The 18,943-nt window shown below is 36.2% G+C and overlaps 1 protein-coding gene across 1 annotated transcript in view; it reads left to right on the top strand.

Moving 5' to 3' along the window:
* The first annotated feature begins 11,933 nt into the window (after positions 1-11,933).
* Positions 11,934-18,943, top strand: part of LOC129093313 (zinc metalloproteinase-disintegrin-like brevilysin H2a) — a 16,993-nt gene continuing 9,983 nt past the window's right edge. The window contains exons 1-10 of the mRNA XM_054601293.1: positions 11,934-12,024; positions 14,581-14,669; positions 14,789-14,865; positions 15,185-15,263; positions 15,487-15,563; positions 16,250-16,433; positions 16,588-16,650; positions 16,825-16,896; positions 16,983-17,152; positions 17,941-18,022. Of these exons, the coding sequence (XP_054457268.1) occupies positions 11,967-12,024; positions 14,581-14,669; positions 14,789-14,865; positions 15,185-15,263; positions 15,487-15,563; positions 16,250-16,433; positions 16,588-16,650; positions 16,825-16,896; positions 16,983-17,152; positions 17,941-18,022 (951 nt within the window). The 5' untranslated portion in view covers positions 11,934-11,966. The remainder of the gene's footprint in view (positions 12,025-14,580; positions 14,670-14,788; positions 14,866-15,184; positions 15,264-15,486; positions 15,564-16,249; positions 16,434-16,587; positions 16,651-16,824; positions 16,897-16,982; positions 17,153-17,940; positions 18,023-18,943) is intronic.

Below are 18,943 nucleotides of genomic sequence, written 5' to 3'. Positions count from 1 at the left end.
AAACTTTTTTTCAGTGTTCATGTTGTAGCTCCATTTCATGGGAACTAGCATGGTTTCACTTCTGCTCTCCCTTCTTGCTACTGTAATTACTCCAAATGCTGTGAGTCGGTGTTCTTTGCACAACACAGAGCTCTCCACGGATGGGTGTGAGTGAATCTTGCTGACAAATGATTGCGTGAACACAAACACACACTCCCCATCGTCACATTCTACATCTTCGCTGCATTGTAGAAGAATTGAGGCCCTAGCTCCTTTTTTGCACTTCAAATTTCTGAAACTTTTCCATCTCTACAGCGGTCAGTCGTTGGAGTAGCTGTTTCCTACTGCTATGATTTTTCAGCTGTGTTTCCATTTGTTTCACATCCGTATTCTCTGTACATAGCACCAGCAGTAGCTCCAGTCACGTGCACCACAGTTTTCAACCAGCTTGTCCGATACATAGAGTTGACTCCCATGGGATCCCACGATGTCTCTATGTCGAGGGTCTAATTAACCCCAGGTTGTTTTCCTCAACTACTGTTACAAAAGAGAAATGACAAGGAATTGATTTTAAACAATATATCACCAGTTGATTTCTTACATTAAGGCAATTATTTTTTCTACAAGTTTTCTTTAATTTTATATTTAAACAACATTTGGGTACGTCCTTCGAATATCTTGACATCTGTTAGTCCGATCTACTTCACGCTTGGCAAATGTATTGCCAAAAGGAAGTGCACCGTACAATCCTTTGCAGTTGGACATGTGGGCCAGTTCAATATTGAAATTTGAAAAGACAAGCACACGGCCCTCTGTTCAGCAGCTGGGGACGGGCTTCAAGGCTCGCAGACCGGGTCTAGCGTGTCGTCTGCAGCGGGTTTGACTTACATTCCCTAATGTCCCTGTATATACTTACGTTAAGTGGAAGCTGGATAAACCGTTACTTCACTTTGCTTGGAGTCAGCAAAAGCATATAGTCAACTTGAAAACAAATTTGTCCCAGATGTATTTCACGGATGTTTCGCAAATTTGGAGTTTTTTCTCACATGAGTAAAACTGTATTTCCCCGGTGTATCACTTAATACTATTTCATATCACTAACAAAACCTCCACTTTCACACGAATTGCAAATATTAAACAGAAAAAAGCAGCATCATTTTTTTTTTCGGAACAAGGTCGATATTTCGGAGCTCTTGTACCTTAAATAAAGGTATCAACCAATCACAATGCACTTTTAGTGTGTACATTTTAGTGTCCAACAATCCATAATCTGAACCAAGGTGGCAAACTTTATCACTCCTTTGAACCTTGACAAAGGCAGCGCAGACCAGATCCGCTCTGGTAGTTGGTCCTCTGCCTGCGCAAATCTATTTCAACCTACGATTGAAAAAGTATTTTAATTGTCCCAAATTCTCATGCTGGTAGGAAAAGTTTTGATGTGAAATATTCGCAGGCCAGTGTTTTGCATTTTGGTATCATTTATTCATCATCCCCCTGGTGTGTAAAGGCCCTGATATGCCTATTTGGAAACTACCTCTTCCTAGTGTATTTCAACAACCTTTCTGACCTTGGTTTGTTTTCCAGGGCCGGATTTAGTGAATTGAGGACCCCAGGAAAACACCTTCTTGCTTTACTATTCCCCTTTCTCTAACTTGGAAGTTTGGTATTGGCAGTTGTAGAAGAATTAGACCTAATCAAAACTTTTTAGCACAAAAGCAAAATGATTAATACCTCAAATTCAAAGTTCTGCATTCAACTTCTTACTTCAAGTAAAGGACTGACTCAGTTGAGGTAAATAATGGCCTCGGACACTCATTTTGAATTTACAGTAACTAACAAACAACGCCTGAGCACAGATGAAGCCTTTCACAGACCTCTAAACTAGTATCATTTTTTGTTAATACATTTCCATTAATTAAATGCCAGATAAAGGTTTACCGTTCAGTGATCACCAAAGACATCCTCCAGACACACAACGTTTGACATGTAGCAACATTTGGTAACCAAATTTTTGAATATGTGACCGTTGTTTTATTGTGAGTTTAATATAAATTTATTTGAATATTTGATGGTTCTTATAAATGGTTTTTACATAAATGGGAAATATAGTATCAGGATTATTATTCCAAAGGTCACCAGATCATGTCCCTTTTCTGTTTACGGTCCCAACACTCAAAAACATGATGGGTATTTGTCTTTTTATTTTGTTAACAAATTTAGCTTGCAAAAACATGAAATATGGTTGTGATAATCCATGACAGTGAGCATTATTGTTATTGTTATTATTTGGTTTCTAAAAGCTGATTTTGAGACAATTTCAGTGGAAATCAGTGGCTGCCTAAAAAACTAAGATCTAAAAACAAAGGTTCTCCCATAGAAAGTGGTATGTAAATAAAGGGAAAGAGGTTCAAACATGTGAAAACACTGGCCTGGACTTTTCGAAATATATATATTCTTGCTTGCCTACTATTTTGAATTGAAGGTACTTTGAAGATTAGAAGCGCCAAATCACATTAGACTACACAGGCCCCGAGAGGCCAGTGGCACAATTTTGTTCATAATGTGCTGGGTGAAATAAATTTTGAATATTACAACAACAAACTCATAAAAACGTTCCTGATTAAAAAGGTCAACAAAACAATTAACTGCCCAAACTTTTTTCACCTGTTTTGCAGATACAAAAAAGTTTAGGCAGGTGCTAATTGTTTTCAGTTTCTTAGTAACAGGAACTTGAAAAGATTATCCTGGCAGAATATTTTTTTTATTTTTACAGAAAACCATTAAGATCAGACTTAGAAAATTGGATCACAAGACATTTTTTTTCTCACTCTCCTCTTCGAGCCTGCGTATGAGATAAACCAACATCAACTCTTGCTTCTCTTCTTTGGAGAAGAGTGAATGTTAATTAAAGTGAATGTTTTTTGTATGTGCACTCTTGAAGATCTATATTTCAATTCCAACAGATATATCACCTATTACTGAAGGTCAGTTATAAACCTTAAGAACACAGTTGTCCCTACTGGGTAAGATGTTAAATACTGTCTTTCATGCCTCTTAAATAACAGGTTGATGTCAGTGGCTTAGAGTGTTCACGGGCTGAGGTTCTGCATTTTTGCATTATAATTACAAAGATTTAAATAAGATTAAAAATGTTATTTTTATTATTATAATAAGTGGTTAATTTGCTATTGCAGACACATAGCTAATTGGTCGAATTCAATGAATACTTAATTTGTAATATATAAGAAATATCTGAACAATTAATGTTGACTAAAGCAACTTTAGTTTGTGAGTCCAAAAATATGTTGTGAACCAGTTCTTTTATTTGAAACCTGCAAACTAATCTTCTGAAACCTATTTAATTGAAGGCTCAAATTGGTCCCTTTAATTTATTTTGTGTGAGCAGAACTAATCGCATACACTGTAGTACACTGTAGTACAACGGTCCTTCAAAATGTGGCACATACACAGAGCTGTTTTTCAGTAGTTTGCACCAGCCATCAACTTCCCAGGATGATTTATGGAGCTATTACAGATGGTGGCTGCATGTCCTTAGTAAAAAAAACAAAAAAACAATATGAACAGGGATTGACTTTACACATGACTTATGGTGTGCACAGCTGTAACGCTTACTGGTTTACCTATCAATATGAAAAACAAGTCAACAAGGAATGCTTTGTAGTCATGATTAAGGTTAAACCTAATAAAGGGGAAAATGGAGTTAAAAACTTTAAATTCCACTCAATTTGGAGCCTCTTTGCTCCAATTTACTGAATGATTTGAACACAACACCAACACCTACTCCTCTGAATCTCTGTGAATGTACCTGCTTACACCACCCCTGTGTGAGACGATATGAACAGGACTTGTTTTCTCTTTGTGAGTTCAAAGCTAAACGGTAACATGTATACCCCAGCTTTAAAAACCCACGGCTAATTCCTTTTGTCTGACCTCATCAATGAATCTCATCTTGGCCTTATTACTACTACTACTACTACTAGACTTTCTATGATGTTGAAAATGATACTGAAGAGGAACAGAGGCAAGGGCAGCCATTTTTTGGGACTTTCAACATGGCTCTCTCTGAACCCACGTGCTTTACGCTCTACTGTTCTTACTGCTAGTGTGGTGTGTGCGTGGTGTGTGATACAACCAATGTACTCCATGTTCAAACAAAAACCAGCTGGATATAGAAAATGACACATATTGATGAAATATATAGAAAACTATGTAAAGGAATATACTTCTAATGGTTTGTGTGTTTGGGTTGGCCTATAGGCAGTCAGTAGAAAGCAACATGAAGGGTCTTTTAATGTGGAATGTAGGAAGCTGATTGTGTGAAATGTAATTCATGTATATATATACAGCTAGAGCACAAGATAATTTAAAGTGTGTGTGTGTGTGTGTGATATTTTCCCTCCATAGCGTGTCAGGGATTGTAGGCTAGCGTGACACAACAAAGCTAACCAAGGAAACAAGCACTTGAAGCTGGCGGCTGGCAGCGGGGTTTGCTAACAAGTATTTATAAGTGCACTCATTTTGAATGTAACTGAAACGTTAACTCTCAATATGTCTAAAGATTAAAAGAAAAACAAAAAACATACCAGAAAAATACCATTTCTGTAAAGCAGCAGCATTGTTTATTTATTTGCTAGCTTTTTTTTTTTTTTTCTTTCTGTGATGTTCTAGCTGTTGGAGCTACATTCCTGTACCAGAGTCAGAATGTTTGTAACAGTATTTACAACAATAAATGATTTGCAGAAGGACTTTGGCTTGGAGCGCTGATTCTCATTGAGCCCCGCATGAACTCGTTTTCAGTTTCTTTACGTTTGTGGAAAATGCCGCTCCATTACATAGCATTCTGTTAAAGTGGTTTAGCTCAACAGGACCAGACAAATTATTGGTCTGATGGGATGAGATGACTGTACTTTAAAGGGAATTCTGATGTTTCAAAGCTATGAAAACATTTCTTCTGAATTCTCTTTTCTTTTTAGGCTCTAGAGAAGACCACTTTGGTCTAGACTATGACTTTCTAATGACATTTTTATTGCACGCTATACAATGAATTCTATTAACTATTTCTGGGATTGTATATGATGATGTTTCATGTCTTCTTATGAAATACTGTATAGTGACTTTGTATGATTACATATGGCATACTATACTAAGACTTTATATCATTTTCTTTTACATACTATGCTATGTATATATACTAACTATGACTTTTTAAAAACTTTTTTCAACATACTGTACTATGACTTTTTAAAGCATACTATACTATGACTTAATATAACTTTTTGACATACAATATTGTGACATTTTAATCACTTTTTCCGCATACTTTGACTACTATGACTATATAATTTTTTTCGACATACTATACTATGACTTTTTGTGACTTTTTTTGACATTTTTTACTATTACTTTTTTCAACAAAGAATATTATGGCTTTTTTATGACTTTTTTGACATACTATACAATAACTTTTAATTGACTTCATACTATACGTCGATTATTCATGACATTTTTTGATGTACTATACAACATATTTTTTATGATTCATTCCGACATACTACACTACAACTTTTTTTGACATACTACACTAAAACAATTTTTAACATTATACTATGACTTTTTATTCATTTTTTCAAAATAACTATGATATGACATTTGAATGACTTTATTTGACATACTATACTATTACTTTTAATTACTTTTTAGACAAACTATAGCATGACTTTTTTAACCCTTTTTATACATACTATAATATGAGTTTTTTTGACATACTAAACTATGACTTTTAATAACTGTTTTCGACATACTATATATGATTATTTATGCCCTTTTTTTGACATACTATGCCGTTATCATACTATACTTTCTGTGACATACAACATTTATATGACTGTTTTTGAGATAACATTACTTTTGAATGTCTTTATTTGACATACTATACTATGATTTCTTTTCATTATTTTGTTCGACATACTATACTTTAACTTTTTATGACTATTTTAACGTACTATACCAGGACTTTTTAATGACTTTTTTCCGACATATTATTATGACTTTTAATAACTTTTTTCAATATCTATACCATTACTTTTTTCGACATACCATACTATAACTTTTTGGAATTTTTATTGACTTATTGACATACTATACCATGAATTTTCATGACTCTTTGATTTACTGTAGTATGATGGTAATGAAGGTCGTCCTGTTACTAGTATTTGTAAATTATTTGTAAAGAAATAAGAAACCCTGAAAGGGTTGAATGTTTCATTGACATGTTTTTGTAAAGACAAAAATACTCTTGGTTGACTAGTTGGGTTATGTCAACACTGTTTGCTAATAGTAGTTTAACTTTGGCCAAAATGATGATTGAGTGTTGAATGTTGCCTGATTGTGCAGTTAGATAATGTGTAATGTTTCTGTTTAAGTCACCTACCTCTGTTAGGTTTCATCTCCAGGGTGTTCGGGCTAAAAAAAGTCCCCTGCTCCTATCTGAGCATCAATTTAAAAGTTGTAATTTTTGACAAGCCAAACAAAACAAAAACACTAGTACATTCCTGTAGGGAATTTATTAAATTTGCATCATAAGGAATGCACACAGCAGCAAAAAAAAAATATTATTTAGGTCGATAATGTGGCCGACGTCTTAATATAAAAAGATTTGACGTCAGGAAAACATTATCCATCAACTTTGACTGTGTTTGAGCACCAAGCATCATAATGTAATCACAGGGTCCACCTCCTCTGGTTCCACCAAGTCCTGCTCTCTGTCCTGCTGTCCTCCCATCAACTGCAGTTTGATCCGGGATGAAAGATGGAGCCGGGTCTCTGTGGATGTGGACTCAACAGTCACCAACCTGGGTAGTGGAGTAGCCTCAGGTCCTAGCTGGGTTAGCTTAGCTTAGACTTTTTAAAAACTATTTTCAACAAACTTTGTTAAAGAGCCGTAGTATAGCATATACTACAGCTCTTTAATGATTATTTAGTCATATCTTTTTTCATAACTTTTTCTTGTCTTTTATTGACATATCATTATACGACTTTTGTATGACTTTTTCGACATACTATACTATGACTTTTCAATGACTTAATTAAATACTATACTATGATCTTGTTATGAATTCTTTGACATATTAAACGATGATTTTTCCGTAATACTATATTATGACTATTTTCAACACACTATGCTATGACTTTTCCTTGTCTTTTTATGACATAGTTTTATATGACTTTTTTTCCGACATTCTTTCAATAGGCTATACAATGACTCTTTAGGAATACTATAGTTTCACTTTAGGATATATTACAATAAGACTTTTCTTAATCACTTTTTTCAATAAAATATCATTTATAATTTTTTAACATACTATACTATACTATGGCCCTTTTCAACATACTATTATAGCTATTTCAACATAGGGAACTTTCTTTTTTCGACATACTATTCTATGACTTTTTCATGTATTTTTTTACATAGTATACTATGACTCTTTTGACATAGTATAGTATGACTTTAAATGACTTTTTACAGCATATTATGGTATGTTTTTCTTCGACAAACTGTACTCCGGCATTTGAATGAATTGTTCTACAAACTAAGCTATTTCTTATTTCGACATACTATAATATGATTTTTTCAACATATTATAGTATGACTTTTTCATGACGGTTGTCAACATACTATAATATTACTTTTTATGACATATTTCAATATATTTTACTATGTTCTGTTAATGTATTTTTCAACATACTATGGTGTGTTTTTGACATACTATACTATGACTTTTTAATGACGTTTTGACATCCAATAGTATGGCTTTTTTCAACATACTACTGTATATTTTTTCAATATACTATATTTTGACCTTTCTACGACTTTTTTGACATACTATGGTATCTTTTTTTCATTATATTATTATATTATGACTTTTTTTGACTTACTATACTATTACTTTTTTATGATCAATTTCAACATTATTTACTATGGCTTTTTGTGACTTATTTGACAAACTATACTTTTTTAAAGAATATTTGGACATATTATAATTAATATATAGTATGTCATATACCTACCACACATATACTTTCTATGGCTTTTTTGCCATTCCTTTCTACGTTTTTTTGTTTTTTTTACCTATTTCTGACTTTTTGTCACACAAAAAATTATGATATTTCTTATTTACTTTTTTCACCTTACCATACTTGTTATTCTGACTTTTTGCAAGAAGCTGTAGTTACGAGGTGAGGCCTTAATAATTTCCTTACACCCAGTTTGATTGAGCCAAGTTTCTGTTAGTAAGAAGCAAACCAATGTATGAGAGGTAACAAATCATTTATAATAAGGTATTTTATCTATCAACTGGGGTTGAACTCAAAGTCAGTCAGTAAAATGATGCCTGACAGACATAAAATGTCATAAATAATGAATGTCATAGTTAATTATGCCATGAAAAATGTACAAAATAGTATGTCATAATAAAATATGTCATAAAACAATGTCTGTTTGGTAGATGATGTCCTTGTGATTGCTAATGCCTCTAGAATTTTTCCCGCACATCATAAACATGCTATTATAAGATAAAATAATCCTTTATTAGTCCCGCAGCGGGGAAATTTACAGGATTACAGCAGCATAGAGGATAGTGCAAACAAGAGACATAGTAAAAAAACAAGATCAAAAATAAGTATTATAAATAAGCAAATGAGCAATAAAAAAAAACAGTAAAGAATCCACAGTAACTGAAATATTATATATAGACAGAAACTATTATAACTATTGTATTGCACAGTGTATTTGTATTGCAGAGGTTTTTAGTGTCATGTGGTCTACTGGGAGCAGAGCTAGTTGTGCAACCTGACAGCAGCAAGAAGGAAGGACCTGCGGTAACTCTCCTTCACACACCGGGGGTGAAGGAGCTGCACAGAGCTGCCAGGGTGTCCTACAGGGGGTGAGAAGTGTTGTCCATCAGGGATGATAGCTTGGCCATCATCCTCCTGTCTCCCACCACTTCCACCGTATCCAGTGGACACCCCAGCACACTGCTGGCCTTCTTGACAAGTTTGTTCAGTCTCTTCCTGTCGGCTGTCGAGATGCTGCAGCTCCAGCAGACCACTGCATAAAAAATGGCTGATGCCACCACAGAGTCAAAGAAGGTCTTCAGGAGTGCTCCCTGCACTCCAAAGGACCTCAATCTCCTCAGCAGATAGAGTCTGCTCTGACCCTTTTATAAAGTGCATTTGTGTGATTAGTCCAGTCCAGTTTATTTCATTCTTTATTATAAAACCATTGTTAAAATATATTTCTTATTTATGGGGTGATACAAAAGTATTTTACTCTAATGTGTCTACATTAGAGTAAAATGCATAGTATCTGGAAGTCATATTGACAAGGGGCAAAGCAGTAGAACTATTTTTTTCTGATTCTGACCGCTGGTTTGAGTTCAGTGTGGATGACGCACTCACAGTGAGGCAATTGTTCAGTTGTTTAAGTTCAGATCAGTTCAGATCAGTTCAGATCAGTTCAGCTCAGATCAGATCAGATCAGATGCTCAATGTTTAGGTCATGTCCTCAACGAATGGGGCATCAGGAAAGAATGAGTATAACACAGGTGCATCAACAAAAGTTTATGACCAGAGTTTATGGATTGAAGCATGGTTCCATATGTTAGCTCCATGTGGGATGAGAGACTCCAGGCAGTTTTTATGGAGCTAGAGATAGTTTGTGATTCCAGTGAGTGTCCGGAGATCCTGTAGTTTTTCCTCAGTATTCTATGTGTGTTGCTGTTGTTTTTGTAATTAAACCATGAGTTGGTTTTTTTTAAGTGTGAATAATATTATTCTGATCATTCCTATCAAACTGCCAACATGAAAGCGAGACACTGAATCTCTATTGTTATACCAAAGATAAGAAAGCCACTTTAACATGCGTCCGGTGGGTGAAGCACAGAGGAGCAGAGAATAGACACATCTACACCGCCTGCAGACAGAGCCCAGTCTTAATGCCTTTATTTGGCCAAGTTGTGAAACTTTTACAATGTGGTGACGGGAGCGTGACAAGCGACGTGCATGGGAAATACATTGTGGCTTAAGGACTGTGAGTCAGCCTTAATACAGGATGAGACAAACTGCTGAAAAAAAGAAGAAGCGGCTAAAATTTTGATCAAGCAAAAAAACAGAAGGATTGTCTGAGAATCAGTATACTTAATGTGTCAGACTGCAAGTGAAGCTTTTGACCACAGTGCTCTAATCTCTTTTTTTTTTTTTTTTTTTTTTTCTTTCTGTGATGTTCTAGCTGTTGGAGCTACATTCCTGTACCAGAGTCAGAATGTTTGTAACAGTATTTACAACAATAAATGACTTGCAGAAGGACTTTGGCTTGGAGCGCTGATTCTCATTGAGCCCTGCATGAACTCGTTTTCAGTTTCTTTACGTTTGTGGAAAATGCCGCTCCATTACATAGCATTCTGTTAAAGTGGTTTAGCTCAACAGGACCAGACAAATTATTGGTCTGATGGGATGAGATGACTGTACTTTAAAGGGAATTCTGATGTTTCAAAGCTATGAAAACATTTCTTCTGAATTCTCTTTTCTTTTAGGCTCTAGAGAAGACCACTTTGGTCTAGACTATGACTTTCTAATGACATTTTTATTGCACGCTATACAATGAATTCTATTAACTATTTCTGGGATTATATATGATGATGTTTCATGTCTTCTTATGAAATACTGTATAGTGACTTTGTATGATTACATATGGCATACTATACTAAGACTTTATATCATTTTCTTTTACATACTATGCTATGTTTTTTCGACAAACTATGACTTTTTAAAAACTTTTTTCAACATACTGTACTATGACTTTTTAAAGCATACTATAATATGACTTAATATAACTTTTTGACATACAATATTGTGACATTTTAATCACTTTTTCCGCATACTTTGACTACTATGACTATATCATTTTTTTCGACATACTATACTATGACTTTTTGTGACTTTTTTTGACATTTTTTACTATTACTTTTTTCAACAAAGAATATTATGGCTTTTTTATGACTTTTTTGACATACTATACAATAACTTTTAATTGACTTCATACTATACGTCGATTATTCATGACATTTTTTGATGTACTATACAACATATTTTTTATGATTCATTCCGACATACTACACTACAACTTTTTTTGACATACTACACTAAAACAATTTTTAACATTATACTATGACTTTTTATTCATTTTTTCAAAATAACTATGATACGACATTTGAATGACTTTATTTGACATACTATACTATTACTTTTAATTACTTTTTAGACAAACTATAGCATGACTTTTTTAACCCTTTTTATACATACTATAATATGAGTTTTTTTGACATACTAAACTATGACTTTTAATAACTGTTTTCGACATACTATAATATGATTATTTATGCCCTTTTTTTGACATACTATGCCGTTATCATACTATACTTTCTGTGACATACAACATTTATATGACTGTTTTTGAGATAACATTACTTTTGAATGTCTTTATTTGACATACTATACTATGATTTCTTTTCATTATTTTGTTCGACATACTATACTTTAACTTTTTATGACTATTTTAACGTACTATACCAGGACTTTTTAATGACTTTTTTCCGACATATTATTATGACTTTTAATAACTTTTTTCAATATCTATACCATTACTTTTTTCGACATACCATACTATAACTTTTTGGAATTTTTATTCTCAGCTAGTATCCTTCCTGCATTCTTTAAGAGAACACACAGGGGCGTGTTCAGGCCGGTTGGGAGTGTGTTGTCAATCTGCTGTCAATGAGGAAGTAGCTGTGACAGGTTCAGGAGGGGGCCGGCGAAGGTGTGGCCTCACACAGGATGCAGGTAGACACAGCATAAAGCCTGATCAGAGCGCCGATCTGCTCTGTTACAGTGAGACGGTCTGCACAGGGACAATGACGGGAACACTCCTATTGTGGGTCCTCATCCTAAATGCCTCGCTCAAGCCCTCAGGTAAGTCACCGGACACTGTTACCTCCACTGGGCACAGTGGCTGATTAATAACTAAAGCCTGGGTTAGTCCTGTTTATTTGAAAGCACTTGTGGGCTTCTGTTCCTGAGCATAGAGGTAAAAGAAGTGCTTTAAAACACATGACTAAATGTGATAATGTATTATAATGAAATTAATGTTCTGAAGACTTAAAGGCACCATGTTGCTTCGGTCAGTTTCAAGATAATGAATGATTTGTCTCCATCTGAATATATGTTTGATATACCTTTAAATGAGTTTGATCTCTCTGCAACTTTTTGGCCCTAATCCATTTCCTTGTGCAACATATGATTAGAAGGGGAATTTTAAAGAGTGACTAAAGAGTGACTAAAGAGTGACTAGTGTCTTTATCCTGCCTGGTGTAAAATCCTGCCGAGAAATTAGCTTTTACTGCTGTCGTTGGACTATAAACACACTCAGTACCGTCTAATACACGCTTCCTGAGCCAGGAGGAACCCGTGGGGCATTACTTTAGACGTGTTGCTCATGTTGTGACACACTATCGAGGCCGGACTTTGCATCACAACAAAGCCTACAGCGTACCTGTACGCAGAGTAACTTAGTCATTTCCTTTTTTGGCAACTTTTTGCCGACCAGCAAGTATCATGTTTGGTTAGGAAGATTACAACGAGAGACTTTCAGAAGTTCAAAATCAGGAACTGATGAAATCTGCAGAAAACACACAAAAATAATGAGGTTTGGTTTCCATACAGTCTTAATATGGCAAGTAAGGGACAGATGACTCCACCAAAAAGATCTTGTTTGTTTAATCTGACAATTACAATGAAATAACATTTTCATCGAGCAAACACAATTTGAACTACTCTAAAGGCAGTGACAAGGGTGTGGCTTGAGTTTCAGAGGTGGATATATATATATATATATATATATATATATATATATATATATATATATATGTTATTATTTTTACTATCATTTAGTTCATGCAGTAATTCTACTTAAAATCATATATTTTCATTGACAGAAATGACGTTCTATTTGCATCTTTACTACAAGAAGCTCTGTGCTTCACTGCCTTACCTTTGATTTATGTTCTATTCAAAAGTTTACTAAGGAAATATTCATTTTAAATAAATACAGATTATTTTTGATTTAATCGGAAGAATGCAGAGGCAGTGGTAGTACTATTCCTTTGAGGCTGCTTACAGCCCCCAAAACCTTTCACCAACAAGGTAGAGCAGTCTTTATCTAACCAAACAGGTGAAACCCTTTTTTTGAAGAAAAGCAATTTCTGAAGAAATGACGGTGTGAACGCTGGATGCTGAAAAGCTGACGCCATGCTGAATTGCTTGTTTTTATTGTTTTAAAGTGAAGTGGTAGGAAATGTTGTAAAAGTGGGAATAATGGGATTTGTGAAAAGTGGAAAGAGGGGGTAGTATCTCCCCCATACCCAATGGAAACTAGGTCATCATACAAACAAAATTTGGTTGTATGATTGATTAGTCTGATTAATCTGATATTAAGGGCATACAAGGTTTCCTCACAAAGCCTTTAGTGTTCCTGCTGATAAGGTTTATCAAAGACGTTTTCAGTGACAGAGCTTCAGCTACTGTGTTGATACTGTATACACCTCATATGAATGTGTCACCAGTTGGTAAGCAGCGGCAACAGAAATCCCATAATTACTATCCAGGTTGTGTGTTTGAGCTTTAACCAGAAACACCAGAGGGCATGAAGACAGTTCAGCAACAATTTTGCAATAATCTGCCCTGAGTTTATCTCTGATCTGCTGTGAAGGGGGCTTTGAACAACTCATCTCTTCAACGTATTTTCATCTGAAAGATCCAGTCTTTAAAGCAGCGATCGATTTGCTAACACACAACTTTAGTTTTGTCTTTTAAAAACAAAAAAGTAGGCTTATGCATTGCAGGCTGCAGCGGGTGTCTTTTCTTCATAAACCATGGGGCTAGAGCAGAGATGCTCAATATGAGGGTCAGGGCCCCTTATGGGGTCATTCAGTCTGCAGATGGGGTCACAGGAGGCATGTCAGACTAAATAAACCATGAGCCTTAAGCTCATTTGCTGATTTTATATTTTCCCTAATTAGTGAAAGGTAATAGTTAGGGTTCCAGTAGAAACAAAATGTGACGTGTTTATTTGTGAGCTGGAGGTGCTTGTAGGTGGATTTTGTGCCTTTGGACAGAGACGGGCTAGCTGTTTCCCCCCGGTTTCAAGCCTTTATGCTAAGCTAACCATCAGACATGGGAGTGGCATCAATCTTGTCATTTAAAGGCACAGAGTGTAACATTTAGGTTGGTTTATTGCCAGATATTGAATATAATGTTCATAACTATGTTTTAATCAGTGTTGATTCACCTGAATCTAAGTAGAGTTATGTTTTACTTAGCTTACAAAAGCCATTCATATCTACATAAGGAGCGGGTCCTCTTCCACAGAGACCACCATCTTGCACAGCCATGTTTTGACACTGGCATTGTCGGGACATACAGCTAACTTTCTTACCAATAAGTAACATGATGCATGTTCTATCTCCACAGAAAGCCATGGTCACGACTTTGACCAGGTTAAGGACTACGAGGTTATTCGACCCATCAAACTTCACTCGGTTAGAAAAAGACATACAGAGGTGCATTTTTCACTTTTTCATATCATAGAGACACACTTGTGTTGTTCTTTTAAACACAGCCAAGCAATGGTTGTGCTGTTAATTACAGGAAAATAAGAATTAACCTTTCCTTTGCGCAGCATCTCAGGCCGGAGACCGTTAAGTATGCAATGACCGTGGGAGGAAGAGATATCGAACTGCGACTAGAAAAAAACAAGTAAGTTATAACTCCCCTAATGGCATGCCTCTGTGTATTATCCGGACACATCATGTTCAAAGCAATTGGGCTACTTCCTGGTTTTACTTCGTCACAAAATTTGTGGTTTTCATCTTTGTCATAAGACACGTTGAAATCAATGCTACTTGTTTTGATCTACAACACAGATTTCTACAGCCTCAGAATCAGATTTCCCATATTATATTAAATATTTAATTTGGTTGTTTTCAATATGGACATTTGGTGTGTTTTACCCAGATCCCAAAACTCAGTCAGATAACTCATATATTAGATTATTTTGATCTCTTTTCATCATCAGTGAATTACTCACCAAAGACTACACAGAGACCTACTACCAAGAAGACGGGACTCAAGTCACCACAGCTCCGGATGACGTCGTAAGTGTTTTGCCTTTGTGGGGCAAGTTTCAGTTCCCACGTGCATCAGATGTGACTTACCATAAAGTGTCGGTCTAATAATAGACGTTTTTTAAGCTTCAAGGACCAAACTTCACAAACCTTTCTTTGACTTTCTAACAGTTATGCCTTCATGTGAGCAAATGCCAGATAGTTTGGATTTCCTTATTTGCTAACACTGTCATCCTGCTTGTGTCTTTACCAGGATCACTGCTACTATCATGGGAGCATTGTGAATGACAGTCAATCATCCGTTAGCATCAGCACTTGTGACGGACTCAGGTGAGCCCTCAAACCATCCTCTCTTTGACTTTACTTAAAAGTATGAAAGCGGAGTTAAGTGGTCCTTGATCCTCCTAAAACATGCCCCTCCCATATGGTATCTCATGATAATGACGATACAAACAGAGTGAAAGGAGAGAACTTCATGCTAACAATATTGAATTAAACCTCGAGCGATGAAGCCAGTGAACCAGATATTCACTATGTATTGAGTAAACAGAGTTCTGATTCTTACAGAAACAAGATGTGAACCAGTGGTGGAAAGTAGTTAAGTACATTTACTAAAATACTCTACTTTAGTACAATTTTGAGTTTTTTCCATTTCATGCTACTTTATACTACTCCTCTACATCTCAGAGAGAAATATGCCACTTTTTAGTGCACTACTTTATGTGACAGCTACTAGTTTCTTTTCAGATTATCACTTTTTAAAACTTTGGAGAGGTCTTGATCCCAAGTTGTGAACCAATGGAATTCATTACCTTACTATAATATAAAATCAGCAGCTTCAATTCCAAATTTGAAGTCAATGTTCATGAATGATTGTCAGATAGGTGCTCTTGAAAGAAAGAACAAAAAGGGTTTTGGGTCAACTAACTGAGTTGTGATCATCCAATAGATTTATTTCTGTCCCCAAAAGCAATGTCTGTAGACCTAATCGACTAACTGGCCTGATCTTGGTGCAGGGGTTACTTCAGAATGTCGGCCCAGAGGTACCTGATTGAGCCCCTGTCTGGCGGCGACGAGGGGGACCACGCGGTGATGACTTTTGATGACAAGAACTCCACGCCCGCAGTGTGCGGCGTCACCAACACCAGCTGGAGCGACGACTTCGAACCGCCAACAAGCCAGAGCCGCTCCAGATCAGCGGTAGCCACATTAATGTCACGACAACCTACCAAGAAGAATCCTCATTCATTGTAGTGATTACGTGACAAGATGGGACACATCTGATCATCTTAAAAGCATCAAAAAGGACATGAATTAAAAATGTCTTTACATGCTTTGTTCTTTTGTCCTCCAGGGTATATCTATTGTCCAGAAACAGAAATACATTGAGCTCTTCATTGTTGCTGATAATCGTGAGGTAAGATACACACATGGAAATTTACTGGGGAAACCATATAATTCAGAACTAAAAGGAAGTCCTTTTATAGCAAATTTTCACACATTTTTGGCGAAAGGTTGCGTGATTTATAATTAATCTACTGCTGAGAAACAGGATGTGACCATGCTCTAACGTGACGACATGGTGTTTCAGTATGTGAAGAGGCAGCGAGATCAGACAAAGCTGAGAAAGAGGATTTTTGAAATTGTCAACTTTGTCAACATGGTGAGTCAGAGCTTCTGCTATTTTATATTCCTGATAATTTGGTCTCCTTTTATGAACAAAGTTAACAGTGTCCTGCTTGCTTGCAGGCGTACAAGCCACTGAGGACCTTCATTGCTCTGGTGGGGCTGGAGATCTGGACCGATCGGGACTTGATCTCCGTGACCCCTCCGGCAGGGGCCAACCTGGAAGCTTTCAGGAAGTGGAGGGACGCTGATCTAGTGAAAAGGAAGAAGCATGACAACGCACACCTCATCAGGTCTGAATGGTCTCTACAAGTGGAAACCAACAGTCTCACATTTTGTAAATGATTATTTATAATGTCTCTTTAAAAGACTTTTGGTGCTTACATATTAACTTGTACAACAACACACTATTGTTGCTCTTGGGATTAATAGTTAGCCTGGGGTCAGGCTTCAGTATTAACCCGGCATTCTCTATCTCAGTTTATATTTCTTGGTAAACAGAAGGAAGCTGCGATTACCTGACTTTCGTCTTAAAACTGAATAACAATGTTTTGCAAGTTTGAGCACTTAGGTCCATCCGTTCTTGATGTACATGACCTAAATGCACTGGAAGTTTCCACATCAGGCTTGTGTAACTTACGTGTTTTTGCATGTTGGACATTGGCTTTTAACACTCGGTTTGGTGTCACAGATAACGATTGCATGTATCAAATACAGAGAAAGCCTGTATAATGACAGTTGCACACTATTTCGTCCTGGTACCATTAACGACCACTTAAACAACAGCCTGTACAACTCCAATCAAGAGTCAGAGGCGTATGAGCTCGATAAGCTGAACAAACACTCATATGGAAGTTACTTTTGGCTTACACAAAGTGCCAGCCTTGATTGTTCAAAGCCCGTTGATGTCACATTAACTCTCCTCCCCGCAAACAAACAGCCAATCTTCTGGAACAGAGGCTTTAAAATACTACTGAGATGGTTGGTTATTTTGTCGCACCAAACAAACCATCTGATGCCAATTTCATTTATTTTGACACGGTCGAGTCATTTCATAACCAAATCATTACTTGTCTTTCAGTGGTATTGACTTCGAAGGATCAACTGTGGGACTGGCTTACATTGGGACTCTCTGCTCGGCTCACTCTGTTGGAGTAATACAGGTAAGGTGTTCCTGAGGGACTGTTGGTAGCATCTGCTCTTTGGTCGCTAGGCTACGTTTGGTACAATGTACACCGTAGTCTTGGGTGGTTGTAAAGTTAGCAACCAAGGATTTCACATTCAGCCACGCTAACATCAGTGCTCTATCCTGGTGATGTCAGTCTGTCAATCGGCCCACCACTTTGGTCCTGACTTAAATATCTCAACAAATTGTTGTTTTTCTGTAGCACCTTTTAGGGTTTGTAGTGAAATGTTTCCACAACTATTGGATTGATTGCCATGGACATAGTATTTGGACATACATTCATGTCCCCCTCAGGATGAATTGTAATAACTTTGCTGATCCCTTAACTTTTCAACTAATTTCTTCCGATACTTTATGACCAAATTCCTGCAAAAAACCTGCGACCTCAGCTCTAGAGTTAGCGTACTTACACACTTAAGAACACTACCTCATAAACATTAGCATGTCAGCAGAGCAATTGTGAGCATTTAGATCAAAGCAACTTCGTGCAAGTCTGTTTTCCAAAGGGAAAATCTGCCATCCGCAATGATGATAATAAGTTAATATTTGAAAGGGTTTTTATCAGAGATGTATACTTCAGTGGAAGAAAAACATTTGATCTGAACTGCAACATAAAACTGAGTAGAATAAGACCAACCAGATGTTGGTAGAATAGAACCAGACCAACGATGTGAACATAATAAATTCTCATCACTGAGAAACTGAATATTGTTGTTTTTTTAACTTTAAGGGAGAAATACAGCCTGGTCAAATCTAACAATGTAGGCTTGTACTGTGACCGAAATATGTCTAAAAGCGTTTTTGAGATTTAGGACACTAAATCCTTTGAGGTTTTTACTTTTTTAGGTAAATGCCTCAATGAGCCACTGCCCTGGCTGTACATTTGTTATTCTGTGTA

The sequence above is a fragment of the Anoplopoma fimbria genome, chromosome 7, assembly GCF_027596085.1.
Source record: "Anoplopoma fimbria isolate UVic2021 breed Golden Eagle Sablefish chromosome 7, Afim_UVic_2022, whole genome shotgun sequence".
NCBI classification, from domain to species: domain Eukaryota; kingdom Metazoa; phylum Chordata; class Actinopteri; order Perciformes; family Anoplopomatidae; genus Anoplopoma; species Anoplopoma fimbria.
This window is presented reverse-complemented; position numbering and strand designations above follow the sequence as displayed.